This window comes from Haemorhous mexicanus, chromosome 2, assembly GCF_027477595.1.
Source record: "Haemorhous mexicanus isolate bHaeMex1 chromosome 2, bHaeMex1.pri, whole genome shotgun sequence".
Lineage (NCBI taxonomy): Eukaryota > Metazoa > Chordata > Aves > Passeriformes > Fringillidae > Haemorhous > Haemorhous mexicanus.
This window is the reverse complement of record NC_082342.1, coordinates 25,724,330-25,744,843: the sequence shown is the minus strand read 5'-3', so window position 1 is coordinate 25,744,843 and position 20,514 is coordinate 25,724,330. Positions and strand designations below refer to the sequence as shown.

Here is a 20,514-nt window from a genome sequence, read left to right as displayed (position 1 = left end):
CCCCCGTCTGTGACTGTGTGGAAAAGAGATACACAGGCAGGGGCAGGAAGCAAAGCTGACCTTGATCAAAGCCTCTCTGGAGTCCAGTCTTATAAAGAGAGCAGAAGAAAAAAACCCAGCTGTCTGTGCCTCCTGCAACTGCTGCTCTACAACAGTAGAAGTGCAGGCAAAACAGGCAGCACCAAGGCACCCTCCTAAGCCAGAGGTGTGTTTGAGCACACACTTACTTGCCAACAGCCCCACAGAGAAGGCTGGGCTTAATCAGAGCTCTCCAAGATGATAGAAAAAACTGTGAAGCCTGTCTAGCTCATGCCATATGAGAGCATTTTTGCTCCAGAGGGCTTTTATATATTTCAAACCACCCAGTTGTTTTTATGAAGGAGACCTATGCTCAGCATCTCATTTCAAAGTGAGTCAGAGGCACGAGCAGTGGGAGAAGGTAAAGGTTTGGTTTCACATGCCTGGATAACATTCATCTCATTTCTTTTATTATTTGGAACCATATGCCCAACAGAAGAAGCTGGGAAACAATAATACCAGCATTATTTTAGAGCAGTGCCCAAGGGACTTGTCATCTGACATTCAACGTTGCCAGAATTCCCGGTGCAATGAGGACAGTTACATTTCCTAACTTTGCAACCCTACTCAGTAAGTGGCACACCTGTTTCATGAAAGAGCAGCTTTTTATTTGTATTTCACCTTCTAGAGTAAATAAAGTTTTCCCTCAAGATATTGAAGAAAATATTGACAATATGACATGACCATATATTCCTAAATACTCAAAATTCTCACCACAGAAAAGCAAACCCTTCTTTTAATAAAGTGCAATGGAGTTTCAATCTAACCTCGTGTTTCGGGAAGCTTCAGCTGCTACGAGTTTGAGATTCGAAAAGGTGGTTAACATAAATCCAAATGTCTTAAAAGCACATCTTTTAGATAAAGAGGAGGAAATCAACAATATTCTTACTGGGTAGGCATAGTAACATTTTGCATGTAAGCCGCATGCAAAAGTTTACAGGAGGAAATAAGTAGCTTGCAAGACAAATCCAGACTTTAGAATATTTTTGTAGAGTTTTCTGAGAAAGTAAGCCTCTTTTTTTGCATAAAGAACCACTATGATGACTTGGCATAGCATCTCTTAATTGAAGCCACCAACAGACAGGAAGGAAAACCAAAACCTGCTGTGGAAGGAACCTGCTGGGCAACCCCATTTAGAAGGGCAGAGAGGTGGTACATCTGCACACAAGCTGAATCCCCAGGTATGAAACAGAGGGAACAAAGGCAGGTAGCCTTTAGAAATGTTCTAAGTGATCCTTACAAAGTCAGGAGGTTCACTTACCATTTCATAAAACCAGTAGGGAATATTATTCACTCTTTCATAATAGAGAGTATAATAGACTTCTGGAAAGTTCCCTCAGCTTAATCCAAATCAGGTTCTGGATATGCTTAAACACTTTCATAACCTAATACTTCATATTTCTGAGCATGCTAAGATTACCAGCTGAGAAGTCCTCTTGATCCAGACTGTGGTGTGGGGAGGGGTCACTATTTCACAAAGAAACCAAAGAGGATGGAAATTAGGGATAATTACATTTGGCTGCTCTGCTTTATTTCAGCTGGGGTTTTGTTTGTTTTTTTTTTTGTTTGTGGGGTTTTCTGGGGAGGTTTTTGTTTGTTTGTTGTGTTCCAATTCCTTTATTAGTCAGGTAAAATTGGAACAATACCACACAACACAGAGAGAATATGAAAAAATACATGTAAGTCCAATGTCTTGCAGTCATATGGAGGAGAATAAGAAAAAATTCCTCTAGAGCAGGTCAAGTCTATGCTGAAAGGGGCTTTAGAAGTTTTTAGAAGACAGTATAGGTCATACAGTTAATTCAGAATTAAGATCATGATGTAGCTGACCAAGGAAAATGCTGTATTTTTTTTTTGTTTTATTTTTTTGCACAAATTGGATTACTTGCCCATGGTTTGGCCTGGAAATTAGAATCATTAAAGAGTAGTGATTTGTTTGTAGACAGACTTAGCACACAGCCTAGAAGACAAAACTTAAAAGTTGATGTTCCTCAACAGTCAGCTTCTAAATGAGGGCGCTTCACATACAGACAGTTTTCACATCAATAAAAAAAGCCCTAAGAGTAATTTCTCTCCCTTTCTGAGACCACCGCACATTATCTCTGGCTGGTACACCCTGGTCATTTTTAACCACCTCTGTTCTGCCTCACCAGCTTCCTGCTTTTACCCAGCCAGAGCAATCAGAGTGCAGGGAGCCTCCAAGGCAAACCAGAACCATGAAGGCACTAAACCTGATTCTCACCTGTTTGAACTTGATCCGCTTTTCCCCTGCTTGGAACAAGCCTAAGCAAGGTCATGCCCAAAGTCATCTGAAACTGAATTGCTGCAAGGCAAGCTCTGCTGCTGGGAAGTGGCTTTCAGCAGTTGTTCAGGCCAGAAAGGACCAGCATACCACAGAGCCTGATCTGCTTGACAAAGGCTGCTGCAGAGAAGAGCTGCTGAGAAAAGGCACCTCTTTCTAACCTGGAGTGAGGCCAGGGCAGTGTCTCCAGCCCCTGACTGAGAAGAATGAGGCTGTTCACAATATGGCAAACATCACTCAGTTTCTTTCCCCTCAATAAAATAAGCCAGCTCAGTTTGCCCTTGAAATTCATTTTATTAGACTCCATGTCCCCAAGGCAAACAAGCCTCTAAATCCTTGACATTTCCCCCTCTTCTGCCTCCAACAACTCTGTCCAGGGAGATGAAGCTTAAGACTTGCCTGCCAGTTTCTTCTCTTTTCAGTCTCTCTCTTCCCCTGGCTCCTCAGGCTACCCAGCTCTCCCAGGTTTAAGGCCTTATGTTCATGGCACACCTTTCAAACTTGTTTTCTCCCCAAGGTAAAGCTTAAATCACAAAACAGATATTAAGCAATAAGGAAGTAGATAAGCTATTAAAGGCTATGACTTAGGGGATTTAGGCTGCAGCTACCTCTGCTCACTTCCCCTTACAACATTCTCTGGAAGTTGGGGAGTGCTTGTAGGAGGATGGCATAATAGCACTGTGACACAGTTCATTACTGTCTGCACAAGCCACCTACATGACAAGCCAAGGTGTGGAGAAAGGCGGAGCATCCTCCATGACCCAGCTATCACCCCACTCAGAGGAGAAGCAATAGACACAGCCTAGAGGAGTTAGGCAGAGCTTTGGAGTATGATCCAGCTGATGAGCTGTTGATCTGTAATGCAGCTATGCTCCCTCACAAAGAAAAAACACAGGAATGGATTATATTTAGTCACAGGACATAGAAGAGAACAAGTATGAGCATGAGACTTCTTCAAAGATGAAGAAAAAAATCCCTATTGTGAGGTCAACCAAGCCTGTGATGGAAGGATTGAGGGACAAATTTGGAGACAGAACTGAAGAGTTTGCAAACTTCCCAGTTCCAGTTTTCTATGAGGGAACTCCTGCAGCCCTGCAAGGAGCACCAACCAGACTGGCACACTTCCCGTGGGCTTCACTGCCAGACAATACAACACACATACAAACCTTACCTAAACACTAATAACTGTAGCAAATTGTTACTGAAAATTGCTACTGCTAACCAAAGGCAGAGTCCAGCTCCTATTTAGATATTTTCTAATGCCTTTGAGACCTGGGCCTTGCACTTTCTTCCACAACTAATAGAAAAATAGAGCTCTATCCATTGATAGAGCACAGGAATCCAGCAAAGACAACGGGCATCTGAAAACGCATCTGAAAACCGTAGTGCCCTCTTCACAGACAATTTGAGGAAGAGTGCACTCCTTCAGCAGTAATTCGCACTTTTGATAGACCCAGACCTTTTCTCTTTTGGGATTAACTCTCCAACACTCTTACAACCTTTTGAGAATCTCTGGAGAGAAGGGCTATGCAAGAGATGTGTCTTTGCTTACACAATTTTGCTAGTTGCATGTGGCAAGAGGAAGTAAAATAACTCACAGCTGGACTGTCAGAGAAGAGATGGAGGATGGTGAGATAAACAGGCAGGGCAGTCCCTGAATCCAGCATCAATCAGGTGACTCTGATCCCGTTTAGTTTGGGAGTTGCATCAATATCTGCTTAGCCCTGAAGTACAAACTACCCCATCAAGCAGAGATTAGGTCATCTTTTCTCACGTATGTCTTTGACAGTGTGAGAGTGATGGCCTCCATTTCATTCTGTGTACAAAACAGGGAAAATACTCATTTATCTTAAAGAAGGTAGTATAGGTATTGGAAGAATCAGTTCTATCTCTTCGCACAGAGAGCAAACAGATAATCTGACACTAGATCTGGCACAACCAGGCAGCTTTACTGGCCATTGGGACATGTGACTGGTTTGGGCTGGGTTTGTGGAGGAGAAGAGGAGAAAGGCATTCACCATGCTTGGTAAGCTTTGCTGCATGGGGTCGAGAGCGGCACATGGGGCCATGCTGAACCACGGGTGAGGAATATAAAGGTCCACAACAACAGTGACTGCAGCCAAATTAGGTGCAAGTAATGTGATAACCATGGGAGGGAGCTCTTAATTTATTGCTGTCTTAGACATAAGGGGGTTTCTAAAGCCCTCAGTGAGAGATGGAAGTAGTTTGCAAAGGAGAAGTGAAACAGCATTTAACAGTCTGAAACTACAAAGAATAAAATTAATGCTAAATTGAGGGGGAGAATATTCCCATGCCCCTTGCCTCCCACTTGCATCACTTACTGCAGTGAACTCAGGTGAATAATACAGACTGATGCATTTGTCTAACATGCGGTTTCGTACTCGCTTTATTACAATGCAGGAGAAAACATAGAATAAAGGCAAAGGACTCTCTTTTTTAAAGTTCAGAGTGGAACATTTTCAAGTGTGGGTACTTGCTACAGCACCCTGTAAGCTATTTTTTCCTTGCCCCTCTCATTTAAGCCTTCACCTGCACAGTGACTCTCCTGCTATTAGGGGCTCACTGAGAAAATGGCTAATACAGAAACCAGCTTATAGAAAAACATTACTTCTTAGTCTGTATCTGTTTGAGGGTACAGCTGCAAGAGCACCAAGCTCCATTTCATTGCAAGGTGGGGATCAAGTGATGTAATCAGTTTTAAGAAGCTCTGAAATACTTAGTGGAACAGGATGTGGCCCAGAATTGTCAGATTAAAGTCATCATTGTGAAGTAAGACAATGTATCTCACCACTAGTGTGGTTAGAAAGTGTGACAGTTTTTTATCTTCAGAGATGAAGTAGAAAAGTACCTATTCCAGAGGCTACTGTAATTCTCTTTGAAGGAAGGAAAAAAGTACCCTCTCTGGAAGAAAAAAATCCATACATTTCTTTTGCAAGAATTCTTGAATGATCTGTTCCTACCTTCTTCTCTGTGTTTTGGGGATGGGAGGGGAAGGGTTGTTTGGTGATAGTTGGTTGGTTGGTTGGTTGATGGGGGGGGGGGGGGGTGGGGTTGGTTTTTTTGGTTGGTTGGTTTGTTTTAGTTTGCTTTTTTTCATTTTGTTTTATGTTTTCTTGGTTTATTGTTTTGCTTGGAGGATTTTTGTTGTTTTGATGGGGTTTATTTTTGGTTGGTTGGTTGGTTGGTTGGTTGGTTGGTTGGTTTGGGGGTTTTTGTTTTAGTTTGTTTTATCCTTGAAGCTGTAGGGGTTAAAATCATAATTATATGTTAAAATTTGTTATATCTTTTTAAGTTCTGTGGTAGGACCTCATGAACGTTTGGTTATTATGCATGTTTACAAGGATAATTATTGTTTTAAACAAATGCATTTATTAGAAATCAGTTATTTAAGGGAGAAAAAAAGGCCAACCAAACAAAAAACAGAAGAAAAATACCATGATTCTTTTTAAGAAAGTTCAAGAAGGTGACATTTCCAAAAAAAAAAGGAATTTCACATTATTCATATATCCTTAATTTTTTTTTTAATCCACTATCTTTAATTTTAATCCAATTTCAATTTATGGTAAACAAAAGGCAAAAATCCCTATGAATTTTCCAAAACCTAGCATCTCAACAGCAAAAAGACTATGGATAGTGCCTCCTATGTGCGGAAAATCCAGCAGAAAAGGGATATTCAATGCAGCAGGTCTGACAGCACAAGTGACCTGGACAGCAGAGTGTGGATGCCTGGTCTCCTTTGGCACATGAAAACATATGCTGAGGAGTTGGACCAATTATTGGGTGGAGGGAACAGAAGTTAGCAGGTGAAAGACCAAAAGTTGAATCCAGGCTTACTGGTTCTGCTTATTGCTCTCCTCCCTGGAAGTTGGTGCTTTACTGTGATTCTCTATTACACAGCCTGCCCTTCAACAGATATGATGGCAGAAGTATTTAATGGCAGTAATAAGAAAAAGTCTGTATACTTGTAAATAACAGCACACACTGTTATGTTTGAAGCATACAGATATCACTGATGTGCGTTCTTGTACCTGTAACTCCCCCTTTCCACTAACAATCTTAGCTCTTCAACATATTCCCTGTGATGACTGTCATGGAGCAAAGGAATCCAAACATATGCAGATTGGCCAAGGAGCTCTCTCCAAAGCATAAGGTACCACTGAGAAAACTGCTACCCACTGGGAAACATAAGTGTTCTGAGAAAAGCTCAGGTTTACCCAGAAACAACATATTGGTTCTGATCCATTTTCAGTGCTTTAGGCACTGACTATCCATGGTTCAGCTAAAGTAATTTATTTTTCACAAAACCGCCTTTATTCTTCTCCTGAAGACTAACAGCACTTATGCTGTTAGATTTGGTTCCCATCCTTGATCCTGTAGATACGGCCACACAAAAAGAAGACTAAACAAAATCTGCATTCTCTGATTGGTGTGACAGTTGAGGCAGTGGAAAAAGAAATAACAACAAAAAATTCCAACAAAACAAGGAAGAAAATGGATACTCATGCCATACAGTCATAGAATGGCCTGTGTTGGAAGGGACTTTATCTAGCCCAACCTTCCCTACTTTGGGGGCAGGGACTTCTTTCACTAGACCAGATCACTCAAAGCTCCATCCGGCTTGGCCTTGTAGCCTTCCAGAAATGGGGCATCAATAGCTTCTGAGGGCAACCTGTTCCAGTGCCTCACCACCCTCTGAGTAAAGAATTTCTTTCGAATATCTAATCTAAGACTACCCTTGTCCAGTTTAAAGCCATTGCCCCTTGTCCCACAACTACATATCCTCATAAAAAGTCCTTCTGCAGCTCTCTATAAGCCCCCTTCAGGTACTGGAAGGCTCTAAGAAGGTATCCCTACATGGACTGAGAATATCCTACTAAGTTCCAAAGATATTTGACTCTTGTTTCAGCATGTGCAATATTATGTACCTCTACAGGACTGACCTACAGTCAGCTCTGTGTTTTTCTTCAGGAATAGCATTGCACAGGGTTTAGCTGACTTCCTACAACTGATTTCTCAAAGAAAAAAGCTCACAGGACTAGGATTATAAAGATGAGAATATGAATATTCCTTGTGTAGATCTTGGGTGTGTGTATAGCTAAACCAAAACAAGCTCATTGAACTAAACCAAAACAAGATAACACTGAATGAAAGAACGAGCAAAGATCTCTGGGCCCTTTCAAACCAAATAATTCCCAGTGTAATTTTACGTATCTGAATACTTCCAGTTGAATTACTAAAAAAAGATTTTGAGTGACTTGAATTTTGACTATTATTTAAGAGAACATAACACATCAAGGAAAGATGACAGGACCAGAGAAAAAGCTGGCAGTGTAATAGTGGAAACAGATGGTCTACAAGCAAAAACTCTATTATGATTAAGAGAAAGTATTGTTAATAGGGTTACATTTCTAAAGAAGGAGTTCTGCCAAAACCAGTACAAAACAGAGTAGTTATTAAAAATGTGATTGAAGCCATCAACTTAGATTAGAAATCATCTCTCAGCTAAGATGTGAGCACAGAGAATGTGTTTGCTTCTACCCCATTACAATATGAATTAAAATACTAAACACCAACTACCATTTCAGGTAGTTATGAAATCAGAATGAAAACTACAGAGCAAAAGTGATGAAAATCGAGGGAAGAAAATAATGGAAACATCACAACTGGATGTCACTTGCTGGTAATTCTTCAACCAGTACTCCAAGAGTTAAGAAACATTGTAAAATCAAAATACATTAGGGTCTCATATATTCCAAACTTCACTTACTGTGTCCTGCATAAGACACACACACAAATTGTTTCTATAGATAATAGAAACAGATATTTATCCCCTGAGGTAGACAAAGTCCCTCCTAAAACCAGTTAACTGAGACACAGTCGTGTTTAAGCTGAGGTTCTTAAGCCCCCTCCGAAAGTCACTGATGCCCTCATTTAGTCTTCAGAAGTGATTAAGTGACCTGGCGGCACAAATTCAACTTTAAGGGACTGCTGAACACCTACTAGAGATACTAATTTCTAGGAGTACATAGGAATTTAGTTATTCCTGAAGATCTTGACCTCTCTTTTTAAAGCTGACTACATGATGAGAAAATCCAATACTACAAACCCTTCGCCCTGATATGTAAACTCTTGATACTAGGCAAAACTCTGCTCACTGCATACTTACTTTCCTTCAGCAGGGCTGCTGTCATCAAACAGGGTACATACCAGAGTTATTACAGTTAAAAATTCTTGACCTTGTTAAAAATTAAAAACTATTACATTTAGCAGCTGGCCCTGGGTTCAGGGTAATCATTACTCAGGAACAACTGAAATACCTGTGTGTTATCAACATTATTTCCATGTGAAATCCAAAACTCAGAACAGTATCACCTACTAAGAAGAAAATTACTCCATCTCAGCCAAAATCAGGATACTTTCATGATTTCTCCAGTCCTTGCACTGACAGCTGTTCAGAAGCACAGGCATCAGGCAGCCTGGTGTTTACCTTTCATACCAGAACGAGCTGGGTTTTTCTATACACCTGCAGAGGGCATGTGTTGTAAACGGCTATGTAATATTTGGCTTTCGCTACAATTTATTTGTGTTAATTATAAAACTGTAATTGTTTGTAATTAATTATTGTAAGTGTGAACTGCTTTTTAAGTATGATAAAATTTTTAATTGTTTGTGGGCAGTGTAAAAGGGGAAGCAAGGCTTTCACAAGATGTAAGCAGGCTTGCAAAAGATTTATGTGAAGACATGCTTGCTATTGGAAAATGTATATCCAAAATAGAATAAGTGGAAAGCAGAAAACCATAAAAGGAAGAGTACTATATTTAATGTGGGGTCAGAAGACCCTAGACTGTCAATGCCTGCAACTATTGAATTGTGCAAACGCTGCAAAAAATCTGAAGCAAGATTGTAGTCAACAAGCCCAAAATAAACCTGCAAAATCATCCAAGGAAGTAAAACAACTGCCACAGTATAAAAGACTGCACACTGAAGAAGTGAGCGTGCCTCTGGCCTTGCCATGCACCCAGCAAACTTTTGCTTTATGATTGTCCCTTATTATCATTTATTAAAACTTTTAAAAATTTAAGAGGAGTGGACTGGCAGGAGGCATACTGGATCTGGATCTGTGTGCAAAGGCATGTTCAATCTTGCTTCTTCCAGCACAGTGATGTCAGCTTTGACCATATCAAATCACAGAGCAAACACAAGAGTCCTGACACCATCCACTGCTCATAGGAAATAGCAGCGATACCCTTCCACAGCTACATGTTAATGTGACAAACCATCCACAGCTGCTTGGAAAGAGCCAAGGTGTTCCTGTTTCCATCATCCTTTAGCTCACAGTTCCCCCTTCCAGTGGTTCATTGGTCAGCAAGGTAATTCTCAATGTCACACTGTGTCTCAGCAGTGCGGCTTAGCTAAAGGTCTCAAAACTGAAGTGTGAAATGACAGGAACATTTATTACAGGTTTCCACTACTGCACAAGAGCTCTCACTTTTTGCAGCTTGAAATAAACCCAAGTCACAGTACAGAAGCAAGTGCAACCACAGAGGGTTTGAGCAGGAAAAGCCTTCTCAGGAGGGCTAGTGAAGGACTGGTGGGGGACAGGAGGTAGTTCTGTCACCAGAAAAAGTACTGCCAACTCAAATTTTCCACTTATAGTCAGGCCCTCCATGACACCATAAAAATGAATGCAAGAATGGACCACAGAATGACAATATATAAACTGTAAAAGTGGGCTGACGGTAGACAATTTCTGCTCTGCCTTGAAACAGAAGCCACAGCGATGAAGTTTCACACCACAGCAATCCTACTCCTCTTCTGGCTTGGTGTCTTCACTGTGCATACAGTCAAAGGTAAGTTTACAACTCAAGAGGAAGACAAGAATTGCTCCACATTGCACCTGTGGTCTCATAAGCAAAATTTATTGTTGCAAACAGCTGATTTATAAGATAAAACATGCAAGAAATACAGATGAAATCTGCAAGAAAGTCAGCTTCATGCAGGATTTCATCTGATGTCCTGCCGGTGGTTGGTTTCTGCTTTAATGCCAGGAGAGATTCTGTGCCTGAGAGCCCTTATAGGGTTTCTGGTCAATGGTTTCTCACTTAAAATCAAAAAATCTTGAAGGCATAATGTCTTTTAGTCTCAGTGCTTCCATATACCTGTGTGTACTGTTGGTTAATATAATTTCATGAAAAATATTTCTTGGATAAGGTGTAAGATGTACAATTTCCTTTTTCCAGATAGATTACTTTTATATGAATTTAATTGTATTCATTGTTATATGTCTTTCTCTAACTATATAGTCTTATTCTTTCTAATATCGACATTTTAAGAAGTTTTTCATTGTTTATAAATTCCATATTGTTTATTCACTTGTTTCTATATAAACCTTTTAGAAGAGGCAGGGAAAATAAGAACTATAACTAAAAGGAGAGTAATAGATTTATACAATATATTCTCTTTTTTCACTAATTCATACAATTGAACATCTTCTTTCAAACCAGTTATGAACACTGAGATGAGCCATGTTTATTAGCCATGCTTTAATAAGTTTGTCTGCAGTGCTGGTTAGGTGAGTGACTTTTGGATTAGACTCCATGGATCATGGAGAAACGTGAACATAGACCCATTACAAACATCATCTCATCACAAATAAATTTCACACAAACAACTGATGTGCAAGCTATATGTAAATCCACAAATACCTACTCCAAAACACAGAGAAAAAGTATCCTCCAAAAACCACACCAAATCCAAATTGAGACCTGCTAAGTATTCACGAGACTGTGAAGCTACACAGCCTTCATGATGACCCACTGCCTCTCCAGCTACATCCCACTACATCCTCCTATTTTCACTGGTGACACTGCTCTTCATCCTGGCAACAGTGGCTTCATATCACAGACAATGTCATTGTCCAGGCTGTGTAATTGGCCCTAAGTATCACCAAGTTTGAAAAAAGCACACTGAGATGGTCTACAAGAGAGAGAAAAAAGGACTAGAAAGAATGAAAAAAACCCCCAAATACACCTGGGGAAAAAGGGTAGTTCTAGGTGCAGAGCAGTTGAGGTTTGTTCCCAGGTTGAGGTTTATTCCTTGCATCTATTCCCTGACGGTGGTGTAGTAGCAGAAGAAATATTTTTTCCAGGACTCGTAACAATTGCTTGACTCTCTTTGAGCTCTTTTAATGCCACATTTTGAAAACCAGTCTGAAGCAGTAAGAAATGTGTCATGAAACATAAAAAAGTATGTTGTGTTACTCATTACTAAAGCAAGATCAAGAGAGATACTCCTTCAAGCAAACAAAATCTCAGGAATTAGCAGATCTGCCATCTGGCTGTCCTACACCTTATCCAAAGACTGCTGTGCGTTTGTCTCGGCTATTCCAATTATTTCAATAGTAAGACTGTGTGCAGCAGGTTTTACATTTAGCAAGGTGCACCACAACAGCTCTTGGACTTTCCTCAAGCCAGTACTTCTCCAAATTCTTTATAAACAAACCACAGAGTAGGGGACTTTTTTTGTCCCCTGCACGTGTTCTCAAACCTGTCTTCTATAAACAGGAGTAAACCAGAAACTGGCAAGTGGAGACTAACACTAATGTAAACTCCATTGTATTTGAATGAGCTCCAATTTTTACTTATCATCATGTAAGAGAACGAGTGCCCAGAAAATTTTATACCAATATTGTGATCCTCTTTCTTAATCACCACTCCATTTCTCTGAATTGTATCAAAATCTTGGAGGAATGCAAGGATTAAAAAGCAGGTCACTGCCTATGAAATCAGAGTTATAGCCAGAGGTTATAAGCACTTATTCTTCTGGCAGGTATATCTCCCTTTCTGTTAACAATTTTTGTTAATACTACTTTAGGATGTCTACAGTGAGAGAAGTAGGCTTGCTTTCCTTTTCTTCACTTGGAAAATAGGAGGAATTACTGATCCAGATTCAAAAGATACGTGGAAATCCACCCAATAAAGTGCCAGTTCTAAATGTTACCTCCATATGGGTACTTGCAAATCATGTAGACATAATTGTGAATGATGTCAAATTCTTCTACTACTATAGAAGCAGTGACTCCATAGGGATAGACAAGACTTTAGAGATGATAGGATGCATCACAAAAAATAGCTTAAACTCTCTGGTATAACTGATATTGTGGCTGTACATCATGAAACTCTCATGGTCTAACCACAATTGGAATATTTTGGAATTCCTAGTTTATTAAGCAATTATGGCTAAATATCAATAAAAGTATTTACTCCCTTTGTAATTTATCTATTTTTCCCTTTTAGGGAGTGCTAGCAGTCAGCCCATGCGCAAATTCAGGTGTGTAGATCTGTCTACAAAGCAGCTGAACATCCGAAATCTTGCGAGCTATGAAAAGCAACAAGTACCAACAGATGCCATCATGTACGTATCTCATGCACCCTTCAGACTTCCTTATGCAAACACAAAACCATCAAATAGGGAAGGGGCAGCAGAAGACGATTTGCTGGCCCAACTCACTAAATCTGGCTAGTCCAGGTCACCCTTCCAGTTCTTCCATGCCGCATGGCACCTGAGTGAGTGAGGGGAGAAAAACAGGCCTCAGAGAGCTGAGAGATATGTGCTGCTCATAAATAATGGCAGGAGGCTCACTGACCAGCTCATATCTTTGTGCCCAGGGAATGGGGAATAATCTCAACAAGGACAGAGCAGTCAGAGGCTCTGTGCATGAACTGAGTCACGGGGAAAAATCATGTGAAAGAATATGGGGTAACTCTGAGTCTTGCCAGGAGCTGTGTTTGGTCCTCTAAGCTCAGATACATGCATTTTTATCACATCTGGAATCTGCGCCAGGGAGATAAATATTCAAAAGGATTGAATGTAAAATCCCAGAATAGCATGTATGCTTCATATTTTTAATATCAGTTTGTATGTATATGACCATGTATCTTACCTATATCATAAACAGGGAAATAATGTTTCTAACTGCTGTTATTCCAACTAACACCTACAAACTTCAGCATCTGATATTGTTTTAGGACATTTTTCGTCATGTTGTACATTAAAACCAAGAACAGACCTGGGTTTAGAGACTGGAATTTAATGCCCAGCTGGTTTGCTTTCCTTTTTTGATAGGTTCGTCACTGCAAGAGGTATCAGGATCTGCGTAAGCCCTAATCAGAAATGGGTTCAGGCTGCTATAAAGAGAATAGATGAAAGACGTGCTGCCAAACGCAAATAGTCCAAGCATCGAAGGCCAACCAGCTGGAATCATCATCAGTGCTGCAAGAAACAAGGATGAAAACCTTACTATCTGCTTTTATTTCCTATTTATTAAGTGGCAATAAAATCTTGGAACAAACACAAACTCGCCAGAATCGATTCATCACTGGTTGAATGCCTGCAGACTTCTTCATTTTATGGTTGAACTCTATTAGTCTGTTTATTTTCTGAAATGCTTGCCAAGATATATTTACATCTGAATGTAGACATCATCTCACCCTTGCTGTCCTGACCAGAATGGCATTTAATGGTGAATGACTGATAGTTTAACACAGTGTAGTGAGTATGACCACCCACAGAGCAGGGAGAGTGCAGACCTCCATGCTGATGGAGACCAGAGCATTCTGCATTGAGTGCTGGTTTTAAGAAGGTGCTGTTTAAGTTAGTCAATCACACCTATATAAGCTATACAAAGTGATTTCATGCTCAGGCTATCACCTGATCAGTGCTATATTCAGAAGATGATCTTTGAGTCTTCTATTTTTACACACAGTATTGCACTATTAGCTCAGTTCACAAAGGTGTGTGAATATTCTCACCAAGGGATGATGTGGAGTAAGTCAGTGTAACTCAGTGAATGTAACCCTGCCCGGTCTTGCCCTGGTGAAGCTTTATCCAGCCAATGCCATCTGCGAAGTTACTTCAGTTTTCATGTGAAACAAAAGTGAAACAATTGGTTTGCTTTTCCCATTGCTTTTCTCTGAATAAGAACAAACCATGGCTGGAATCTGTATTTCACAAACTCATAGGAACTCCCTGCCCTAGAGAGCTATGTACATAGAAATATCTTTAAACTGATACATACTACTAACAGAAGGCTTTGAATTTTAATAAATTTACTATAAACCTCAATCAAATGGCACGTTAGTTTGCAGGATTGTAATGCAGATGGATACTGCTGAAACAGGTCCCAAGATGACAGCACAAATCTGGGAAGTCATGGGCTAGTCGGGCTAGAGCTGAGACTATCGCTAACTCATTACTCAGATGGCTTTGGAATGATCTGATTCCAAGCTTTCTACATCATATTTCAGCTGTAAAACTCACATTTCAGACCATACCTCTTCAAAAGTTCACATACATCAGAAACATACCATCCTTGGTTGGTCCCCACGTAATCAGAAGCAGAAATTAGAGAGCCCTCTGCTCAGAGAGAGAAAAGGTGGCATTTCAGGACTTAGAAGGGTTGGGGAGAGGTATAGGCAGAGGTGCTTCTGGAATAAAGTTCCCTTCATATTACCACATGGACGGAGCCTGCACTGCTGCTAACCCATGAGCTTTTCATCCTACGTAACCTCTTACTGATACTCATGGAAATGCAAAACTTCCAAAATGCACCATAGAAATAAGGTCAGACTACTCTAAAAGACAGTTTTTACACTTCACTGCTCTGGTCAAATCTCAAGACAGAATTCATCTCTCATGGCTCACATTTTGTCAGAGCTCAGTCCTGTGTGGGGCAACAGATTTACTCTTCACTGTCCAGGACAGGTTTTTAATAGTGCCACTGCCAAGGCAGGGAAAAGAAGGATGACCGTATGTGTTACACTACACAACAGACCAAGACAGGCTATTGAGTCTCTGTTATAGGGAGTTTTGTTTCCTTACTTAAGTTCTCAATATAAACAAGACTAGAGAAAAATTGTTGTTGCGACAAACTTTGCAAGGAGAGCTTTACAGGTAGAAAGAAATTTTGACAGAAAGATGTTCCTGGAGTATCACAGTATGTAAACTGTGTTCAATAATTTTGAATGGCTGATCTCAAGGCCCCATATCCTCATATTATAGACAACAGAAACACTTCTGTTCCCTTCAGCATCACCAGAGTATTTGTAGGTTATAAACCAGGTCCCTCATAAAACCATTTTTATAGTAAACACTCACAGATAAATACCATCAACTGACAGATCAAATTCATCCAGGATCCAAACTATCTAGCATGCTTTTGCAGAAAGAATTTTAATGCCTATTCTCTTACTTAATAGTATCATATCATATCCTGGAATGAATCTTGCTGAAGTGAATATATTTTTTTTTAAATTAGGACTATCCCAACCTGAGGATATATTAACCATCACATAGAAATTAATACTTTGTATCTGTTTATCGTCATCAAAATTCATAGAATGATTAATAATTTTTGAGAATTAATCATCCTAGTTAAGAATTACTCCTCGATTGTTATACCTTGCAAGATCTGTAGAGATCCTGGCACTGTCCGTGACATTTAATTACTATTGGTCAGGGCTCTCAGTATCTCTTCCTACTCCAACATTAAACTCCAGGAGCTTTTCTGTCTTTCCCTGACTGTTCCTTACCCCAGTCCTTGCTGTGGTTCCAGTTGTGTGCTATTTTTGTCAACTCTAGCTGTGGATAATCTGGAAGTTTGTCTGTAACAGCACAGTTTCTCCCTAGCACTTTTCCCTAAGGCTCTCAAAAGAAAGAATGGAAAACATGATTAAACCTCTTTTTCATACACACAAGTGCACAAAGAAAATGCAAAATGAAGAACCAGAGTGCTGCTCTTGGGTTGGAGGCAAATAGGAACCATAGTCTTGGTCTTTCCAACATCTTAGAAAACACCTACAAAACAGCAAAACACACAAATCCCACAAAAAATTGGGCTTAGGGTCAAAGGTACATTTGAAGATTTAGAGCTGTGATTGAACTGATGTTCTCCCAGGTCCTGGCTGCCCAACATTTCTACTCCAAGTGAGGTAGAGAGCAGGGGACTCATGGTCACTATTTCCCTTCTTGCTCAACCTTTGCTAGATTTCAGCTGACTTTCTTTGACTCCTTTTGTAATACCTGTGTACCACTTTGCCACAAAGGACTCTCCAGATACACAGGGGCAGACCAGTGGGCATCAATATTTGAAAAAAATCAACTATGTCTTTCCTGTCCCACCATTTAAATTTCCACAGAGACTTAAGAGTTACACTCTGTTTGGATCTTTGGCACAGAGGAAAGGCAGCAGAGAGCACAGTGGACAAACCCTCAGCCTGTGTAAGTATTCACACCTTCCCTCATTTCAGCAGAGGCAGACAGGGCAATTACCCAACCCTTTGGGCCTACTGGCTTTTTGGCACAAAAGCAGTAATTCTTCTTAGGCAATGACTTTACATAGCTACTGCTGTATTCTTTTCACTATTTATAATTAAGGAATCAGAAAGTTAAAGGTTTACAATGACCATCAGCTTTCCTGGAAAGTGCTAACACATCATTCAACCCCTAGACCTCAGTTAGGGATATTCCTCGATTTTTTTGGAGTTTCTTGGTTTTGTTTTGGCTTGGTTTTTTACATAACTTCTGACTACCTTTTGTGCTTTGCTTTATGCTGCAGGTTTTCATCAGCAGACCACCCATTTTAACAGACTTGAGACCCTTAATGGGAAGAAGAAAATGGAGGAGGACTGGGTACTTCTGTACATCAGTGATGCTATTCGAAGTAGCATCAGTGATGTACAGAGGTACAAATCCCAGTGCATGATATAAAAAGTAAGACATGCTAATTTAGCAAACACAAATATTTTCTTCTCTCACTCCTGTGGAAAAATACAGTGCATGCATATAAGCTAAAGCTTATATTCTAAATTGCAAATTAATTGATTACTTAATCCAAACTGTTGATATTTGCTACAGAAGACAGTAATTCAAATTCTATGGCAAGTGAGTACAGGAAAAGAGAAAGAGGGTAAAAATAGAAAAGGGGTGACAAGGAGTCATTTCAGTAGAAAGTGGTATGAAGTATCTGCCATTAAGTCCTTAATAAATCATCGTCTTTTAGCAGCTCCCTTGAGTTTTCATCTCTGCACTGCATGTGCGCTAAGTCTCTCTTCACCTTAGAAGAAGAAGCTTAAAAGAAGTGCCATAAACCTGGAAGCCCTCAACTATACTCTTCCACTAGCAAAGATGTGGGTGTGAACAAACTAGAAACATCTGAAATTACTAATCTGTAGATGCTTGTCAGTGTAATTCAAAACACAAATTTTATCTGGGCACGATTTGTAGGGCACTATAAAGCTCTCTATAGAGCATTCTGTGGCCAGCACCATCACTGTTGCATGTTCCAGGGAACAGGTAATTCCAAGGTATTTCCTGCAGTAGCACCTGGCCTGTTCCAAGGGCACCTGTGATTGCTTTTACTGCCCATGGGTGTCCATGGCCACGATGGCCCTTTCTCATGTTGAGAGCTATTTCTGTCTGTCTTTTACCACCTCTTGCTATCTATACACTCACAACTTTTAGTTTGGTTAGAGGATCTGAGAAGAAGGGAAGAGACTTACCAAGACAACTCCTACAGACACTGCACAGAAGATTTAAAAAGTATTCTACTGTTATGGCATGGTTTACTTTCCCTTCCATTTACTGTTGTATGAAACAGTAAATAACTATTCCAAATCAAGTATGGGATTGCAATTCATATGAACCTTTTAACTTTGTGAGGCTCACTTGAGATATTTGCATTTCTTGTTCAAGGCCTGCATATAGCCTCTACTCTTAGAACTTTTAAAGAAACGACAGAAAAATGGGGGTGCACAGCAGGCTCTTCATGGAAAAGTTTTGGTTTTCCTTCCCACCTGTGTGGCTTAGGACAAAAGAGCCTAGACCAAATTATTACATTTTTGCTATCCAAAGGAAGTGGCTGGTCCTGTCACCAAGGCACAAGGACTCCAAAAACACAAACTTGTATCCTGCTCTCCTAATGATTTATTGTTCATTTTTGTGCATTTTTGTCTGTTTTTTGATTTAGGCTGAGTATTACGTATCGTATTGAATATTTCTTGCATTAAAGGCCTTAAAAACTCAAGGAAAAACACCTCAAAAGCTACTTAGAAACTGCACCACTTGAAACAAGTATGATAACTCTTTTGTTCCTTCTGGGTTTCTTAGCCTTTTAGGTCCACTCTGGGGCTACAGTTTTCTCAAGAATGATTATTGTCATAAGACTAAGCACAAAGACTTGGAGTCTCTCTGAGAGATTGGTGATGAAAAGAGTGATGGTAAGAGAGCATGAGAACATGAATGAACACAAGAGGACACATGTTCAAGGCAAGATTTTTATAAGCTCCTCAGTGGAGAAAAATACCTACTTGCTTCCCACCCTCTGCCATCTAACATCCACTGTGTTGTCAGATCTAACATGCCCACTGCTCTGAAGTCATTAGAAAATTACTCTGCTATTTCCCAGAGGAACAACACTGACTCACACAGAACCCCTCAAGTGATAAGTGTCCACTGCCTTCCTGTGCAATGTGAGAAGAAAATGACTGTTAGGGCTCCAGTCAACCTCCAGGGTTAAAACCTGCCTATAAATAAACCCTGAACAGGAATTCCCATGCCATGGGTCACCAATTCACCTGGCACTAGTCTTGAGGTGCTTTTCATGAGCTGTTGTCTGGTTCAGGTTTCATTTATAAAAGCCTTCTAGCATCAGTATCTCTCATGAGGGAGACCTTGTCTGCTCAGAAGGACTTGTAATAATACCAGATGAGTTAAGCAACCAATCTGGCAAAATATTGCATATCTCCATTTCAAGATTTTTATTACCCTAGAAAAAAGTGAAGTGGTAATTACTTACTGGATACAGTTTATTATATGATTATAAAAAACTTGCTCTAAGGCACATTTTTTATGGGTACAGATTAAACTTTTAAAATAAAAAAAAACATTCAATTGCAGAAAAATAGCTGGGGTAAACTTCTGTCTTTAAACTCAAATTGGTTTTTTCCTCCCTATTGTGCCTACTTGTAGTGAATGAAAATTACAAAAATGTGTCTTTTAAACTAGAGACATAAGAAACAGTTACCACTCAGAAAACCCTGCAAGAAGCTTTATGGTTACAGCTACAGGTTTTAGTAGAACTATAGCTAGGTGGCATTTTCCATCTCAAAAACCATTTAAGAGCTCTCAGGACTCCAGATGAGAGTCTGGAATAACATGAACATATTTGCAAACGCTTAAAATGTGTTTTGCTTTGAAGCCCACAGACTTCCCTGTGGCTGCCTAGCAGAGCCCCTGCTCAAAAGCAGGATTCATGAGGTGGCTTGTGGTGATGGTTATGTTCTGCAGGAGAGAACATGTCTTCCATGCTTTCCCTCAGCCAGCCCAAGCACACTGTGGAATCAGCCAGGGCTCTCTGGAGTCAGGAGAGAGTATTAAACTTTGGACAAGCTCCACCCCACAGAAGGGATGTGTGGTACCTGTCCTAGAGCCACTTCTAAAATACTGGAAAGCAATCACTGGAATACACAGCTATTACGACTGGGGTACCTTATTCCCATAAATAAAAGTGGCCTTTCCTTTGGTGTGTGATCTTGTCAGAGGTCTGTCAGGCAGAAAGTGCCATTCGGTGCTTTAGTGGGGCCCTTCATACACCACATTTAAAATGTAGACAGCACAGTAAGCAGAAAAGCAGTGAAATTAAAACTGGCTAAAATTAAACTTATTTCAGAGAACTTCAGCCACAATGGGATTTGAACAGGAAATGCCTTCACATGGCAGCTACTAACAAATAACAGACAGGAAAGACACAGTTCTTTGTCACCAGAATTTAAATCATCTACACATGGCCAGTGCCCATACTCCACTTACGTTTTTGCCAAAACCAGGATCTTAAAAAATGAACAGCAGTACACAAACTCTATGAAATAAGGCTCAATTTTACCACTTTCTTTTCTGCCTTAACACAGAAGCCACAAGCAGTGAGACTCACACCACAGCCACAGTGCACATAGTGAGATGCAAATTTCCAGTACATCAGGAAGACAGGAATTCCCAACTATGTTTTGCCTGTAGTCTGATGAGCTTAGAATTCATTCTAACACAGAGCTGATTCCTCT

The 20,514-nt window shown here is 40.2% G+C and overlaps 1 protein-coding gene across 1 annotated transcript; it reads left to right on the top strand.

Moving 5' to 3' along the window:
* Positions 1-9,937: 9,937 nt before the first annotated feature.
* Positions 9,938-13,757, top strand: LOC132323097 (lymphotactin-like). Its single transcript, XM_059837954.1, has 3 exons — positions 9,938-10,251; positions 12,697-12,814; positions 13,526-13,757. Exons 1-3 carry the CDS (start codon positions 10,182-10,184, stop codon positions 13,629-13,631), a joined length of 294 nt encoding a protein of 97 aa, XP_059693937.1. The 5' UTR covers positions 9,938-10,181; the 3' UTR covers positions 13,632-13,757.
* Positions 13,758-20,514: the final 6,757 nt, after the last annotated feature.